The sequence below is a fragment of the Eschrichtius robustus genome, chromosome 1 (genome assembly GCF_028021215.1).
Source record: "Eschrichtius robustus isolate mEscRob2 chromosome 1, mEscRob2.pri, whole genome shotgun sequence".
NCBI classification, from domain to species: Eukaryota; Metazoa; Chordata; class Mammalia; order Artiodactyla; family Eschrichtiidae; genus Eschrichtius; species Eschrichtius robustus.
This window is the reverse complement of record NC_090824.1, coordinates 137,018,276-137,036,505: the sequence shown is the minus strand read 5'-3', so window position 1 is coordinate 137,036,505 and position 18,230 is coordinate 137,018,276. Positions and strand designations below refer to the sequence as shown.

The 18,230-nt window shown below is 34.4% G+C and overlaps 1 protein-coding gene across 6 annotated transcripts in view; it reads right to left on the bottom strand.

The window, feature by feature from the left end:
• Window positions 1-18,230, bottom strand: part of SCAPER (S-phase cyclin A associated protein in the ER) — a 489,933-nt gene that overhangs the window by 262,915 nt on the left and 208,788 nt on the right. For all 6 annotated transcript variants that reach the window (XM_068556227.1, XM_068556251.1, XM_068556256.1 and 3 more), the window contains one exon: window positions 288-424. In XM_068556227.1, coding sequence (XP_068412328.1) covers window positions 288-424 — 137 coding nt within the window. The remainder of the gene's footprint in view (window positions 1-287; window positions 425-18,230) is intronic.

The window sequence follows — 18,230 nt, the reverse complement described above, 5'->3', positions numbered from 1 at the left end:
ACATACTATTGTATGCTGAAGGAGGCACAAGTTTGGCAGGGCTTTGGCATCCAATTATAAGAAGAGCTCTTAACAGGTGAAAGCAAGGGCTTTAGATCGATATGCAGTTTTCTTTCTCAATCAAAGAAAGTGGCTATAAATTAGGCTCATCAGTGTTATTTTCAAGGCTTTCTTGAAGCAAACAAGTTTAAACTTTTTTGGCGGGGAGAGAGGGTCTTCCTTGGATTTACATTAAAAAAGATACATCACTAAGAGTTTTTCTTTGTTTTTAAGGATATTTTTAGTACCTGAAGTTCATCCGGGCTTTTATCTTTTTGGCTTTTTTTTTGTTTTTTTGCCGCTCCTCTCCATCTTTCAAAGGCTCTGGTGGAGCTGCACTTTCAACCACAATGTCAATAATATACTTCTTTAAGGAAAGGTGCTCCTGCAAGATAAATAAATGAAATAATGGTGATGATGATGATGATTAAGAAATAACATAGCATTGGTACAGACTACAGTGAGTATAAAAGAATATACAGATGAAAGTAAAAGTAATCTCTATGAAATACTGGTTTCAAAAATTGCTTGGGGAAAAATTGAAGAAACTGTTTTACTTGAGATTTTCATTGACTCATCAAACCTTTGCTGCACATCAATTGTGCTAAATGCTAAGGATACAGCGACATATCCCTCTGCCTTGCAACCCTACACTGCAGTAGGAGAGGTAAAATATGTACACAAATATATAATACCAAGCTTGAGAGTTAGAGTGCTATAGGAGCTCAAAAGGGGAAACAAGATCACTGTTCATTCAGGGTGAAGAGGAAAGATTTTAAGAAGGAAGCACCACGTCTGCTATCCCTTGAAGGATGGACTGAATTTGAACATATGGATATTGGGGATGTGTGTATTTGTTTGGGCTGGTAGTTGGTAAAGGTGGCAGGAAGGAGAAAGGAAAAGGGTATCTCAGAAAACAGGCAGAGATGAGAAAGTGGAAGGTGGTTACTGGCAGCAGAAGTTGGCCCCACTGCCCTCCTTAGCCATCTTGGATTTTACAGCTCATCACTGTAATCACTCCCTTGCATGTACACAACTCGCTTGCCCCTCTGTTCTTCTTTCATACTTGCATGGAAAAATCCTAACCCTAAATCCAACTCTTTCCCTACTCTGTACCCATAACCGAGCAGATTAATATGGCTATAATTACAAACCATGTTGACTACTCTAACTTTAAATTTATGACATTACACTTCAAATGGGCTCCAGTATTGCCAGGCAATCAAGCAACCTGAGTCTGCTTTACCCACATTCTCCTTCCTAGAAATTATTTTAAACCCTCTCCTTAAATTTCCAACACCATTAGAACTGTAGATCACTTCTTCCTCCCTGACACTCTTTCTTCACTAGGTTACTAGACATCACATTGTCCTCCTAACTCCAGCTGTACCTTCTACGTTTTCCTTGCTAGATCTTTTTCCTCTTCTTGACTGGAAAATGTTAAACATCTCAGACCTATCCTCAGATCCTCCCTCTTCTCTATTCAAACTTATCCATCAAGTGCAGTGACTTGAAATATTATTCACACAGGCAATTCCCAAATTTTTATCCCTAGTCCAGACCTCTCCCCTGAACTCCATTCCTATATCAAACTGTCTCCTGAAAATCTCCACTTAAGGACAATATTTCCACAATAAGCATTTCCAAAATAATATTCTACAACAAAACTCTTACGCTCCCAATATAAATTGCTCTTAGAGTGTTCAGTAAATGGTACCACTATTTTTACAATTGCTCACATCTAATACACTAGTAAATCCTATCAGCTCTACTTTCAAATATACCCATATTAATCCCAATCCAATCACTTCTCCCCACCACCATCACCTAGTCTAAGGCATCATCAGCTCTCATCCATATTATCGCAATCGCCTCTTAAATGTTCTTGCAGCTTCTATGATCTCCAAATCTTTTCTTTACAAAATCAGCAACTTTTAAAAATATAAATCACATCATATCATTCGTCTTATCAAAATCTTGAGTTCTCATCACATTTAGGGTCAAATCCAAAGTCCTTACCATGGCCTACTAAGCCCCCACATCATCAACCTCTCTCACCTCATCTTACACTACTCTCTCCTTTGTTCACTCCTTTCTATCCACAGTGGAGTGGATGCTGTTGTTCCTCACATTCATCAGGAATGGTATTGCATCAGGACTCTTGTTTCCTTAGCCAAGAATATTCTTCTCCAAGTACTTGCATAGTCTTAGGTAAAATGAACACCCAATCTTAAGTAACACCTTCTATTATTTGCCATCTTCTTATTTTGTTTATTTTTCTTCATAGGACTTGTCTAATATTAGTGCCTAACATCAATATTCATTTGCAATCTCCTGCACTAGAATATGAGTTTCATGAGGGCACTGACTTTGTTTTGCTCAGTGGTGTTTCAGTGTCTGGTACTGTGCCTGGCATATGGTAGGCACTCAATAAGTAAATGTTAAATGAATGATTAGAAAAGGGTGAGGCAATAAGATCTAAAATAGTATTTGTGGTCAAATGAATGAAGGTGGTCAAAACGTACAAACTTCCAGTTATAAGATAAATAAATCCTGGGAATGTAATGTACAACATAGTGACTATAGTTAACAATACTGTATTGTATATTTGAAAGTTGCTAAGAGAATAGATCCTGAAAGTTCTCATCACAAGAAAAAAAAATTGTTAACTATGTGTGGTCATAGACTTTAACTAAACTTATATGGTAAGTAAGTTTACATTTCACACACTATGTATATCAAACATTATGTTGTACACCTAAAACTAACACAAATGTTCTGTCAATTATATCTCAATTAAAAAAAAGACAAAAATAGTATTTATGAGGGTTTATTCTACAACATACATTGAGGTAAGTACTTTACATATTATCATTCAGTCCTTTAAACTATACTAGAAGGTATATATTGTTATTATTCCCATTTTAACTATGAGGAAACAAACACAGAATCAAATAACTTTCCTGAAGTTAAAAGGTCAAGATCATGACTAAGCGGCTTTGCAGGTAGTAGTGATAGAGCCTAAGTTTAAACCCAGACAGTATGATTATGGAGTCTATATTCTTGACTAGTACCTTACATATATGGCTGGAAAATGAGTTTGAGTCATAGAGTTGTGCTCATTATGAAACTTTTATGCTTAGTGAAGTCAGACAGAGAAACACAAATCTTTTATGTTCTCTCTTATATGTGGAATCCAAAAAATAAAACAAATGTATATAACAAAACAGAAACAGACTCACAGTCACAGAGAACAAACTAGTGGTTACCACTGGGGCGAGGGATGGGGAGGGGCAAGACAATGGAAGGGGATTAAGAGGTACAAGCTACTAATTATGAAATAAATAAGATACAAGGATGTAGTGTACAGCACAGGGAATATAAATATATATATGTTATATAACATATAACTGAAAATGGAGTATAATCTATGTAAATATTGATTCACTGTGTTGTACAACTGACACTAATATAAGATTGTAAATCAACCATACTTCAATAAAAAAAGAAACTTTTCAATTCGTAAACCTACCAAAAAAGCAAAACAGAAACTCCACAACTAAAGGCAGAAAATATTCTCTCAAATGCAGAAGCAATTATTTTCTTTATTTAATCATTTATTAAATACTTACTGTGATCAGCAAAGGGCTAAAGTGCATACATTATTTCCTAAAATCTTCACAACCCCATAGAACAGGTGGCAATATGTTTACATTTTACAGATATGTAACAAAGGCTCAAAGAGGTTCAATATTATGTCCATGATCACAAAACTCAAGTTCAAAACCACAACTGGCTGACTTCACAAGACCAACCTTTTTTACTACTCCACATTCCCTCCCCCTACACTGCTCATGTGGGCTGAGTTTCTGACATCTAATTTCTATCACTGCGTTAAGGAAAGGAAATCTTCTAAATGACATCTTCAATTTCGTGAAAAGTTCAATTATACTATTTTCAGTTGTACATAAATGTTATTTACATATCTAATAGAATCCATTAAGTATTAATAGGATCCTTATTACGAAAATGCAGACATTATATAGAAATATTTGGATTCTATCCAGAACAAAAAAATTGCATCTTTTAAAAAGACATTACATTTACATACACATTCACACATACAACACACATCATGCACTCAAATTTATGTTAATTTTTTAAAAACCTCAAAACTAAAAACAAATGAGAATATATATTTTTGTTTGACTTAACTTTTTTCTTAATACAAAATCAATGTGTTAATTATAGAAAATATGAATAAAACTAAGAAATAAAAATCTCATAATCTTAACACCTAAAAATAATTATTTGAGTATATCATCCAGACATTTTTCTTCATATATATTTTTATTAAAATGGGCATACCTTTTAGAATATTTTATAATCTGCTTTTTAAATTTAATGTTGCAAATATATTCATACCATTAAATAATGTTCTAGAACATAATCTACTGATTATAGCAGTACACCTAATTTTACTAAATGCTTTTTTGTTAGATATTTGGATTTATTTTATTTATTCCATATAATAAATACCAGGGCAATAAATACTCCTATAGTTAAAATTTTTTTTTCTTTTTTTTTTAATGAGGAGAGGGGTTTTTAGTAGAGAGTGACAGGAGGACGGGGAGGAGGGGAATCTTCCAAGGTTTTGTTCTTTTCTTTCTTTTTTTTAATTTTATTTTTATTTATGGCTGTGTTGGGTCTTCGTTTCTGTGTGAGGGCTTCCTCTAGTTTCAGCGAGCGGGGGCCACTCTTCATCGCAGTGCGCGGGCCTCTCACTATCGTGGCCTCTCTTGTTGCGGAGCACAGGCTCCAGACGCGCAGGCTCAGTAGTTGTGGCTCACGGGCCCAGTTGGTCCGCGGCATGTGGGATCTTCCCAGACCAGGGCTCGAACCCGTGTCCCCTGCATTGGCAGGCGGATTCTCAACCACTGTGCCACCAGGGAAGCCTCAGGGATAATTGAGACAAAGGGGGAAAAAGCCTCGATAAAAGCAGAGCAGGGAAACAGAATCAAGAAATTTTAGAAAGCAAGTCACTATATTTTTCACAAAAACAATAGAAGAGGGAGCTCTAAGAAGTTAGAATAGGTACCCTGAGTCACAACTCATAAAAGTCTTATAAAACCAATTCCACATAAAAATAAGCAATACAAAAGTATCAAGGTCAAATGTCAAACTTATTAAAAGAAAAAGAAAATAAGTAGAATAGCAACACGACAACAATGAAAACACACCAAAAAATCCACAGAAAAGATCAAAATGTAACCTTCTATTTCAAAATAAACTAAAACAAATACAGAAAATGTTCTAACACAAATCGCCATCCTAAAAACTCAGCATTTAGGTCACAAAACTCAATGAAGACTGCAAAAGAAAATAAATCATTTAAGAAATGAAGATAAAATAGATGACAAAAGAGTGATAAACACAACAAATAATGCCTCAGACAACTAAAAGATAAAAAGTAGAAAAATACTTAAAGCAAAAGAAATAAAAATTATTTGAGAGTAAGTGGAAATACAGAAGATAGGGAAAGATGCAACAAACTGAATAGGAGTGCCTGAAAAAGAAAATCAAACCAAGGGAACAAATCAAATATTAAAAGCTATAATTCAAGAAAACTTTCCTGAAAAAGAATATAATTAAATATTGAAAGAGTACACCACATATCTGAAAATGTTGACCCAGAGTGGCTAATACCAAGACATACTATATTACAATTTCTAAAAATATAATTTATAAAAAAAAATTAGGGCTTCCCTGGTGGCGCAGTGGTTGAGAATCTGCCTGCCAATGCAGCGGACACGGGTTCAAGCCCTGGTCTGGGAAGATCCCACATGCCGTGGAGAAACTGGGCCCGTGAGCCGCAATTACTGAGCCTGCGCGTCTGGAGCCTGTGCTCCGCAACAAGAGAGGCCGCGACAGTGAGAGGCCCGCGCACCGCGATGAAGAGTGCCCCCCGCTTGCCACAACTAGAGAAAGCCCTAGCATAGAAACGAAGACCCAACACAGCCAAAAAATAAATAAATAAATAAAAATGAAAAAAAAATTAGATTATCATCAGCCCTTTTGACAGCAATATTTTATGCCAGAAGAAAATGGAGTACAGTAGTCCCCCCTTATCCTCGGTTTCACTTTCTGTGGTTTCAGTTACCTGTGGTCACCAGGGTCTGAAAATATTAAATGGAAAATTCCAGAAATAAACAATTCATAAGTTTTAAATTGTGTATTGTTCTGAGTAGTGTGATGAAGTCTCACACCAACCTGCTACATGGCCTGGATGTAAATCTTCCTTTGTCCAGTGTTTCCATGCTGTACCTACCCGTTAGTCACTTAGTAGCCATCTAGGTTATCAGATGGATTGTGGTACGGCAGTGCTTGTTTTTAAGTAACGCTATTTTACTTAATAATGGTCCCAAAGCACAGGAGTAGTGATATTGGCAATTCAGATATTCTCTTACTTGCTTAATTTATAAATTAAACTTTATCACAGGTATTTATGTATAGGAAAAAAACAATACAGCTGACCCTTGAAAAACATGGGGGTTAGTGATGCTAATCCCCACACAGTCAAAAATCTACATGTAATCTTACAGTTGGCCTTCCATGTTTGCATATTCAACCAACCACAGATCATTTTATTGAAAATAATCCATGTATAAGTGGACTCGCATAGTTCAAACCCGTGTTGTTCAAGGATTAACGGTATATATAGTATTTGGTACTATCCATGGTTTCAGGCATCCACTAGGGTCTTGGAACATATCCTCCAAGGATGAGAGGGGACTACTGTAATGTATTTAGTATTTTTTAAAGAAAGAAATGTGAGGTAAGGATTTTATATCCAGCAAAACCAACTTTCAAGTATGAAAAGCACAGATAAACTGTTATCAACATTTAAAAAAACCTCACAGAGGGGCTTCCCTGGTGGCACAGTGGTTAAGAATCTGCCTGCCAATGCAGGGGACACAGGTTGGAGCCCTGGTCTGGGAAGATCCCACATGCCACGGAGCAACTAAGCCAGTGCGCCACAACTACTGAGCCTGCGCTCTAGAGCCCGCAAGCCACAACTACTGAAGCCAGTGTGCCTAGAGCCCGTGCTCCGCAACAAGAGAAGCCACCGCAATGAGAAGCCCACGCACCACAACGAAGAGTAGCCCCTGCTCGCCGCAACTAGAGAAAAGCCCGTGCACAGCAAAGAAGACCCAACACAGCCAAAAATAAATAAATACATTTTTAAAAAAACCAAAAAACCTCAGAGAATATTACTCTCATAAGACCTTTCTGAAGAATCTACTACAAAACAAGCCTCAGAAAACCAACATGACTAGAGAGACACAGACATAAGACTAGTGGTAAACATTACACATACACTTATAGAACTAAGACTACACTAGTGATTAAAAGCTAAAGAAATATAGTTATATAATGGCTATATGTCAGACTTCTCACAGAATTACTAATAAAAAAAGATGAGAATGGGGAAAACATGAAAAGAATTTTAAACTGTTCTCAGTAATTAACATTGGTGGTGGGATTATTAGTAATGTTATTCTAAGACAGCTGTGTGTGTAATGTGGGATGAAGTAAAGGAGATTATGGGTATTATAATTCTATCATTCCCTGTGTCCTTTATACCCTGAATGCTTGGTATAGAAGAAAAGAGATACAGATACAATATGGAGGAGGTTAAATAAAACCCATGTAGTCCTGAATTTGAATTGTAAGAGTTCATGAGTCCATCATCATTTAATAAATAATACACGTATATGCACACACATATGTATATAAGAGCTTGTATGTAACATATCACATACATTTTATTTCTTTATTCTCTAATTCTGTTCACAGTGATCCACCCAGTAGCAATGACCATCCCTTCTTGTGCTCTTAAAATCTCCTTTCTCAGTAAAAGTAATTAGGGCTTCTTAATGAAATAGTTAATCATAAACTAAATGTCTTGCCATACCAAGCAGCAAGGTAACTAACAAATTCAACTAGCCTCATGTCAAAAGAACTTGAGAACAAACTTTAAGAGTCTCCCACTGACCAAAAGATAGCATAATTTGAGCTTTAAAAAAAGGAAATTTTCCAATGACTGAAACCCATCCAAAGTGTTTAATTACAGAGTTTATAATGATATATATTTTTTAAAAACTAATTGTGGACACGTTTGAAGGATAATAGGAAACCAACTCATTATACTGAAAACAGGTAAATAATCAAAATTTTAACCTGCCACTCGGTAAGCAAATAGTAGATGAGGGAAAGCATCTCTTTATAAATGTATTCCAAATAATAAATGCAAATGAAATGTATAATTACAATACCTCCTTTTCCATGAATTAATGGATTTAAGTATCCATTAATCAAAACACAAGAGCATCAATAGCTAATATGTCAACATCACAAAAAGAAAGACAATCAGACATTAAGTTCATCCTGATGAAAGAACTCAGCACCAAATACAGTTTTTCCAAATGGGTTGAACCTTAGCCTGATCAAGCCTCTAGATCCGCCTGCCCATAAGCAGGCAATAGAGAGTACAGAGGAACATACTGCACTGCAGCAGGCTGCACAGTAACAAAGCTTTAGCAAGTCACACAATTCTTCAGCTAGGAACTGAATTTCCCAGTCCCTCTTATAGCTAGTGGTAGCCATGTGACTGAATTCTCATCAATGGACTATGAATGCATGTTCAGTGTTAGAAGACCATTCACTTTCTTCCCCTTCTGCAAACTGGAACACAAAAGGGCCTATAACACAGCTCTGACTCTGAAGGGGAGGGCATATCTTAGGGGATAATAGAAACAGAAGATGGATCTCTGAAAAACCACATGGCATAAAGCCTTGGGACTGCTTACCTCAGGACTGACCACTGGGGATTGCTTACCTCAGGACTTTATTGTGAGAAATAAACTTCTATGTTCTTAAAATCACTGTATTTTTGTCACTATTACAGCAGATAAGTCTTTTCCCAAATTAATGCAATTATGTACAAAATTTTATAATAATTATACATATATTTTTGCATTTTTATATGTGTATACATATGTGCATAAAATGACTATAAGAAAATAAGGCAATGGGAGGGAGGCTCAAGAGGTAGGGGATGTGGGGACATGTGTATGTATATGGCCGATTTGCTTTGCTGTGCAACAGAAACTAACACAGCATTGTGAAGCATTTATACTCCAATAAAGACCTATTTAAAACAAAAAGGTGGCAAATTACTAAAAGTTGTCACTAGATGATTGTGATAGATTTTTAATTCTCTCATTTATAATAAGCATGTATAAGTAGAGGGTAAATCATTTTAAAATAGCTCTTATGAGAAGAAATCTGGAATTGACTTCAAAAGAGTATTTGTGGAAAGTGAATGGAACGTCCATAAGGCAGGATAAGTTTATCATTGTTACAGCTGAGTGATGATTACATGGAGGCTTATCATATTATTCTGACTACTATTATAAATGTTTTAAATTCTCCACAATAATCAGTTTAGAAAATCTTGTAACAAGAAATAATTTGTACACATGCATCTTAAAATTCTATGTTTGGCTTGCTAAAAGGAGTAAATGAAATCACAATATTCCTATCTCTCAAGCATCTAAGAACTGGATTTAAAATGAAATTTACATGTTTGAACACTATTCAAGTGCTAAAAGTGTGTACTCCAAGTTTGAAATCTATTGTAAGGACAGAAGGAGACAATATCCTGCAGAAAATAATCCTTAATGACATCCTTTCTTAAGACCCCAAGGAACTGCCTAAGGTAAGAAAAATACAGCAATCTCATCTCCTTTTACCCGAAATGTTGCTTGCTTCAAGTTTTCTATAGTTCTGGTCATCCAAAAATAGAGCTTTTCAGAGACTGATAGTCCTGCCTCCATTCTATATGAACAACCAAATAGTTTCACAGCCCAGTCTACTTAATAATTAATAAATGTTCAGTTAAAAAAAAAAAAAGAAACTGTAAGTAATTTACTTCTGCAACAATATTTCTCTATAAATATATTCACACTGCAGTGAGATTTACAATAAAATATCAGCAGTAGGGAATTGATTACATAAATTATGGTGCATGCATTAATATAATACTATACAGATTTGATTAGTTTCAAACAACAGTTATGATATTAAAAACATTCATTGTATAATGGTAAATAAAAATTCAGTAGATGCAAAAATCCTCAACAAAATACTAGCAAACAGAATCCAACAACACGTTAAAAGGATCATACACCATGACCAAGTGGGATTTATCCCAGGGATGCAAGGATTCTTCAATATACGCAAATCAATCAATGTGATACACCATATTAACAAATTGAAGAATAAAAACCATATGATCATCTCAATAGATGCAGAAAAAGCTTTTGACAAAATTCAACACCCACTTGCGATAAAAACTCTCCCGAAAGTGGGCATAGAGGGAACCTACCTCAACATAATAAAGGCCATATACGACAAACCCACAGCAAACATCATTCTCAATGCTGGAAAACTGAAAGCATTTCCTCTAAGATCAGGAACAAGACAAGGATGTCCACTCTCACCACTATTATTCAACATAGTTTTGGAAGTCCTAGCCACAGCAATCAGAGAAGAAAAAGAAATAAAAGGAATACAAATTGGAAAAGAAGAAGTAAAACTGTCACTGTTTGCAGATGACATGATACTATACAGAGAGAATTCTAAAAATGCCACCAGAAAACGACTAGAGCTAATCAATGAATTTGGTAAAGTTGCAGGATACAAAATTAATGCACAGAAATCTCTTGCATTCCTATACACTAATGATGAAAAATCTGAAAGAGAAATTAAGGAAACACTCCCATTTACCATTGCAACAGAAAGAATAAAATACCTAGGAATAAACCTACCTAGGGAGACAAAAGACCTGTATGCAGAAAACTATAAGACACTGATGAAAGAAATGAAAGATGATACCAACAGACGGAGAGATATACCATGTTCTTGGATTGGAAGAATCAATATTGTGAAAATGACTATACTACCCAAAGCAATCTACAGATTCAATGCAATCCCTATCAAATTACCAATGACATTTTTTACAGAGCTAGAACAAAAAAATCTTAAAATTTGTATGGAGACACAAAAGACCCCAAACAGCCAAAGCAGTCTTGAGGGAAAAAAATGGAGCTGGAGGAATCAGACTCCCTGACTTCAGACTATACTATAAAGCTATAGTAATCAAGACAATATGGTACTGGCACAAAAACAGAAACATAGATCAATGGAACAAAATAGGAAGCCCAGAGATAAACCCACGCACCTATGGTCAACTAATCTATGACAAAGGAGGCAAGGATATACAATGGAGAAAAGACAGTCTCTTCAATAAGTGGTGCTGGGAAAACTGGACAGCTACATGTTAAAGAATGAAATTAGAACACTCCCTAACACCATACACAAAAATAAACTTAAAACGGATTAGAGACCTAAATATAATACCGGACACTATAAGTCTTGGAGGAAAATGTAGGAAGAACACTCTTTGACATAAATCACAGCAAGATCTTTTTTGATCCACCTCCTAGAGTAATGGAAATAAAAACAAAAATAAACAAATGGGACCTAATGAAACTTCAAAGCTTTTGCACAGCAAAGGAAACCATAAACAAGACGAAAAGACAACCCTCAGAATGGGAGAAAATATTTGCAAACGAATCAACAGGCAAAGGATTAATCTCCAAAATATATAAACAGCTCATGCAGCTCAATATTAAAAAAACAAACAACCCAATCCCAAAATGGGCAGAAGACCTAAATAGATATTTCTCCAAAGAAGGCATACAGATGGCCAAGAAGCACATGAAAAGCTGCTCAACATCACTAATTATTAGAGAAATGCAAATCAAAACTACAATGAGGTATCACCTCACACCAGTTAGAATGGGCATCATCAGAAAATCTACAAACAACAAATGCTGGAGAGGGTGTGGAGAAAAGGGGACCCTCTTGCACTGTTGGTGGGAATGTAAATTGATACAGCCACTATGGAGAACAGTATGGAGGTTCCTTAAAGAACTAAAAATAGAATTATCATATGATCCAGCATCCCACTACTGGCATATACCCAGAGAAAACCATAATTCAAATGTTCATTGCAATGTTCATTGCAGCACTATTTACAATAGCCAGGTCATGGAAGTAACCTAAATGCCCACTGACAGATGAATGGATAAAGAAGATGTGGTACATATATACAATGGAATATTACTCAGCCAAAGAAAGGAATGAAATTGGGTCATTTGTTGAGACGTGGATGGATCTAGAGACTGTCATACAGAGTGAAGTAAGTCAGAAAGAGAAAAACAAATATCGTATATTAACGCATATATGTGGAACCTAGAAAAATGGTACAGATGAACTGGTTTGCAGGGCAGAAACTGAGACACAGACGTAGAGAACAAACGTATGGACACCAAGCTGGGAAAGCGGTGGGGTGGGGATGGTGGTGTGATGAATTGGACGATTGGGATTGACATGTATACACTGATGTGTATAAAATTGATGACTAATAAGAACCTGCTGTACAAAAAAAAAAAAATCAGTTATATAAATATGCAGGTGTAGATCCATTTATCTATTCTGTTCCACTTGTCTATTTTCCAATCTAGATACTAATACTACACCATCTTGATTGATATAACTTTTATAATAAGCCTTATAATCAGGTAGCATAACATCTCCAACTCTGTTCTTCTTTTTCCAAAGTGGTTTGGTTATGAATCCGTTTGTAAATTTTTACAAAAAAGTGGAGAAGTACTGAGATCTTCCTGAATGGAACACTTGTTGGATAGAGCCTGAGGATTTCCACAAGCTGTTCTCATTTAAGTATTATTTCCTAAGCTCTGTATTTATCTAAAACAGAGATAATTTAGAAAAAAAATGTTAAATAAGCATATATATAATATGTATAAAAATTCTCAATTAAAAAGGGCTACCCTTTTAATACGTCTGATGAACTTAATGTGATTGAGAGACACCGATATTGCTGTTTCTATTATCTTGTGCGTGAGACCTATTAGATGTGTGAAAATACTGACCCCTTGGAAAAGAAGTCTGTGTTAATATAATTGTACATTCTATGTTGTCATATGTAGCATATCACATAGACAACTGTCTGGCTGTACTTGGAAGACTTTTTGAAATCTGATTGCTACTCAATGATTTTCTGTTTTAAAGAGTGTGAAACAGATCACATATGCAAGTAATAAGACCAAAAATCTTAAGACCAATGTATACAATTAAACCGCATAGGTTATATTCTTAAAAAAAAAAAAAATGCAGGATTCAATCCTTGCAATGCAGCTTATATATAAATAAGTGTGTAAGATTCATATATTCACATGTAAAGAGTTGAAAATTAGATCAAAATGTTAACAGTAGGCAAACTTTATTTTTCTCAAATTTTCCACAATTGATATATGTTAATATTTTAATTCTTGTGAAATTAATGCTAATAAGGAAATGCAAGGAAAAGGCAAGCTATTTAAAGAAAAAAGGATTGGTTTGTATTAGGTTACAGTTGCTATAGGCTCATTTGTGCTGTAGAAGAATAAGTATAACTACGTAAAAATACACTCATCTTTTTGTATCTATCCACAATCCTAATTATTATGGCACAGGCACAAGGAAAAGCAAAGTATACTCATTTCCAAAATATGAATCAATCAGGACCAAAAATCATCCAAAGGCCCCTGGATCTCCTTCTTTCCTATAAGAATTTTAAAAACACAACTCCTACCCTGGAATCCTGCTCAGTGCAAGTACTAATCTGCTACTAACAAGTCCGAAATGAGTCTTCATTGGCCATTCTCAGTATTTGACACTGTTAATTCTAAATATGCATTAAGAGGGAGACTTTTTCCTTAGGAATAGAAAAGCAAATCAATGCAGTGGAAACAGCACTGAACTGTGAGTCAAGATAGCTATACCAGGATAAATTCTACAACTCATGGCTAAGTGACTTCTCTGGGACCCAGTTTCCTCAGTAGGAAAAAAAGAAAAGGGATTAGACAGTAAACTGTAAAGTCCCCCATTTTCTAACACTCTGAAAATGAATGTATCAAGCCCAAAAGCTAATTAATGATGGTTAACTGTGTACACACATACACACACACAAATTTAAGTCTAGTTTTAAAGTCACAGTTGTGACTTTTTATTTAAAAACAACATTGCTGCAATAAGAAATACCAGTAAAACATATAAGGAAACTAATACCTATACAGATGATCTCATCAAAGTTTATACCCTTCTTATTCTTTTAATTACCTTTTACGGCATACTAGACCAAACCCTGGCCTTTCTAACATAATTTACTATATTCAACGAAATAATTCATATTGAAGTTTATGACCTCGATATTCTATCAGACTCTTCCTAAAGGTTCTCATAGTTCTTTATTTTTTAAAAGAGACAGGAAAAAATTAAGCCATAGATAGGTTCATGATCTTTGGGAAAGAATGTCAAAGTTCTAAAAATAGTTGATTAGCAGGAAAATATAAATGACACAATATAGGATTTTATTAAACTATAATTATTATAGCTCTCTCAAGTGTTACCTCACAATAAACACATTTCATAAAATGTGCTACATCAAAGAAAATAATTTGCTTCTCATTATTTAAAAATATTATAATACAGAACTAAGAATTTTTAAGGATGTTATTCTTCCTTGATCAAAAAGCATTTAAATATGTCTTATTTGAATAAAAAGGACCAGAATTTCATTACAGTAATACAAATGTATTTTTACTTGAAAATCAAACGTCATGTTCAAGAGGCATATTTCTCTAGAGCCAAAAGTTTACTTTCAAGAGCAGGGTGGATGCCAAGTTACTAATCTAAATAGATAAGAAATTAATGCAAGAGTTTTCACATTTTGTTTGGAAAAACAACATTTTTCTCTCAAGCTCATCCTTTACTTGCTCAACTTTGTAATCTAAAATCCAATGATATGAATCAATTCCAGAACCAAATAATGTTTTCTCTTAAATTCTTAAAAATATTATGAGGCATTTTGCTCTTTGAAGCCTGCCTGGCACAACAACAAGTAAGATAAATAGGAGGCATTTTACAATATTTCCTCACTGTCTTCTACAAAAACTGGGAAAGGGTGAAGGCCTGGAGGGTTGGAACTTGTTTTTCTTGTTTCTCTGGATGATGATGGTAAGAAAAGTGAGGGGTGAAGAAGAGGTGGAACAGTGGAGAGATGAAGGTGTTTGGGAAGGGAAGAAGAAGAAGGAAAATCAGGAGAAAAAGAGGAAGAAGCAGATGAAAGAAGGGAAGAAATAAAGAAATACTCAACTACAAACAACATGGCATTTTTAGACAGTACTTTACCACATAGTTTGAATACCAACCTCACAGACACAGTATATTGAAAATAATAAAAAAACGGCTTAGCTCATTAACATTTAACTTATTAACATTTAATTCAATACTAAGTGCCAAGGGCTTATGCTAACAGCTTAAGTTAAAAAGTCAGAGTTTTACTCAGAATAAGACCAAAAGAATCTAAACTATTATTTTGACTGATATCACTCTTCCATAAAACTATTCCAGCAGATTATCCCCCAGATAGATTTCACAGGAAAGCTGATTTGTAATTACTGATTGTTTGGATGGCATTAGCCATATCTACAGATTATTATCATCCAAGCACTACTCAGAAGTGAAAGCACCATATACAAAAACTAGTTCATTTATATTCAAATGAGTGTGTTTAGAGATTCATGAAACTATGAAACTTATCAGAGATAGCATAAAATTAAGAGATAGGCTCAAGTGACATTATTTATCTGTATTTCCCTGGTCCCTGGACTAGTGCAGAGTGGACAAGCAGGTGCTGAAGAAATGCTTAAAAAAAAAGTTTGAGAGTTCCATAATATTTAAATAAAATTTTAAATTTAGTCAAACAGTAAATTTAAGAAAATCTGAAATGTAATGCCTTTTATCAAAATAATGCCCTTTGTGACAGCATCATTTTGAAAAATTAAACACATGTGACAATGACAATTTTTAAAACTCGATAGGCTATTTTAATTATACAAAAGATTCAACTCTGCCAAGGTCCCTGTCTACAGGTGTAGGATACACTTATGTTCTTATCTATTACAATCTATGTATTATATTGTTTGAAGTGACGGATGAGAAAAATGAAGCTAATGAAATACTGTGAAACAGACACCATGTAAAAGAGAAAAGGCCATCTTCTGATAGAATGATAGTCCACCATCTGTCCCCCTGCCACTCAGTGACAATTACAAATGCTCCATCAGTTTTCTGGTTGGTGGAGATGATAAATGAGGTAAAGACTTCTTTTTCAGATACTGATATTCCTTTCTGATCTAATCTGAGGTTTAACAGATGACTCAAAGAAAAGCCCAGAGTTCAACAAGCTTATAATTTATCATGCTGTGAAGATGGAAAGAGGTCTGAGCTCAATACTACAACAGGGAATGGTTCAGTAGTATTGAACCAAGGCTTATAATGAAAGATGTCTTCGCAGAATTCTCAGATTTCAAATATAGAAACTTAGATTAGTATCAGACTCCATCCTTAGACATTGTTTCAATAATATCCCAGTAACAATATTACCACAGATCACAAATAACATCATCCTTTCAATACAGAATCACAGAGACAATAATGCTCACAGACAGAGCTGGAACTCCCCACTTGTGAGTGGTTTTCACAAGCCCTGGGTGACAAGGGCTTGAGAGAGTTAGCAGCTTCATATCATAGTCAACAGTACCAGAATAAACATTCCCTTTAAGTCTATTGACCTTTAAATGTTTAAGAAAAGGATGCATGCAAAAAAATAAATACATACGTTACAAGTAAAAGGATAAAAAATGATATACCACTCTAACACTAGATAAAAGAAAGCTGGAGTGGTTATGTTAATATTAGACAACATAGCAAAGAATATTATGAATAAAGAAGGTCATTTGACAATAAAAAGGGGTCAATTAATCAAGAGGACATAACAATGATTAGCATTTATGAATCTAATAACAAAGCTTTGAACAACATGAAGCAAAAACTGATTGAACTGCCAAAAGAAATAGAAAAATTAACAATTAAAATAAAAGATTTCCATATCCCTCTCTCAAAAATTGATAGAACAAAAGTAGGCAGAAAACCAGCAAGGATATAGCAGATGATGAAACTTTTTGAGGTGACAATTATGTTCACTATCTTGATCGTGGTGATGGTTTCATGGGTGTATGAATATGACAAAACTTATTAAATCGTAAACTTTAAAGTAAGTGCAGTTTAATGTATAACATTTATACCTCAAAGTGCTTTAAAAACAGCAGGAAACTCCCAATTTGTATGAATCTAGGCACTATAATACTGAGTGGAAAAGAGCTAAGTTCAAAAAAATCACATACAGCATGGTAACTTTTTATAGAGCAGAAAACAACTAAAATAAAAGTATATTTTTTAGTAATATATCTAGATGCAAAAATAAAACTATGAAGGGAAGAGGAGGAAAGAGGAAGAGTATAAAAGTACATATCAAAAACCTAACCAAAACTAGGTTTGCCATAATAATACAAAAAAAAAAAAATTCTAGGAGAGAGGCATTAAATAAGAAAGAGGAATGTTTCATATTCTTAAAAGGTATAATTCATCAGTAAGATGAAAAATGTGTAAATAGTTATAACCATGATAATAAAACTTTGTGATATATATATTGCAAAAACTGATTTTAAGAATACAAGGAGGCAAGAATAAATAATAATAGCATATTGGCAGTCTTCATTTTTGAGAAAAGGATATTAATGAGCATAAAAATAGGTATGAAAAAGTAAGAATATTCAAAAAAAAAAGTAAGAATATTCACATAACAGTGAACAAATTTGATCTAACATATATTATATATACCCAAAGAGAAAAAAACATATTCTTCTTAAAATTTTACAATGTATGAAGCTATAAAGAAAATCATTAAATTTTCCAAAGTAGAACCTATATAAGGCATAATCTATGACCATAATGAAATAATAATTGAAATTAAAAACAAAGAATAGTGCTCATTTTGGCACCACATATTTTAAATTAAAGCAATGCACAGAAGATTAGCCTGGCCCCTATGCAAAATATCTGACAGTCAAATCCATGAATCATTTCACACTTTTAAA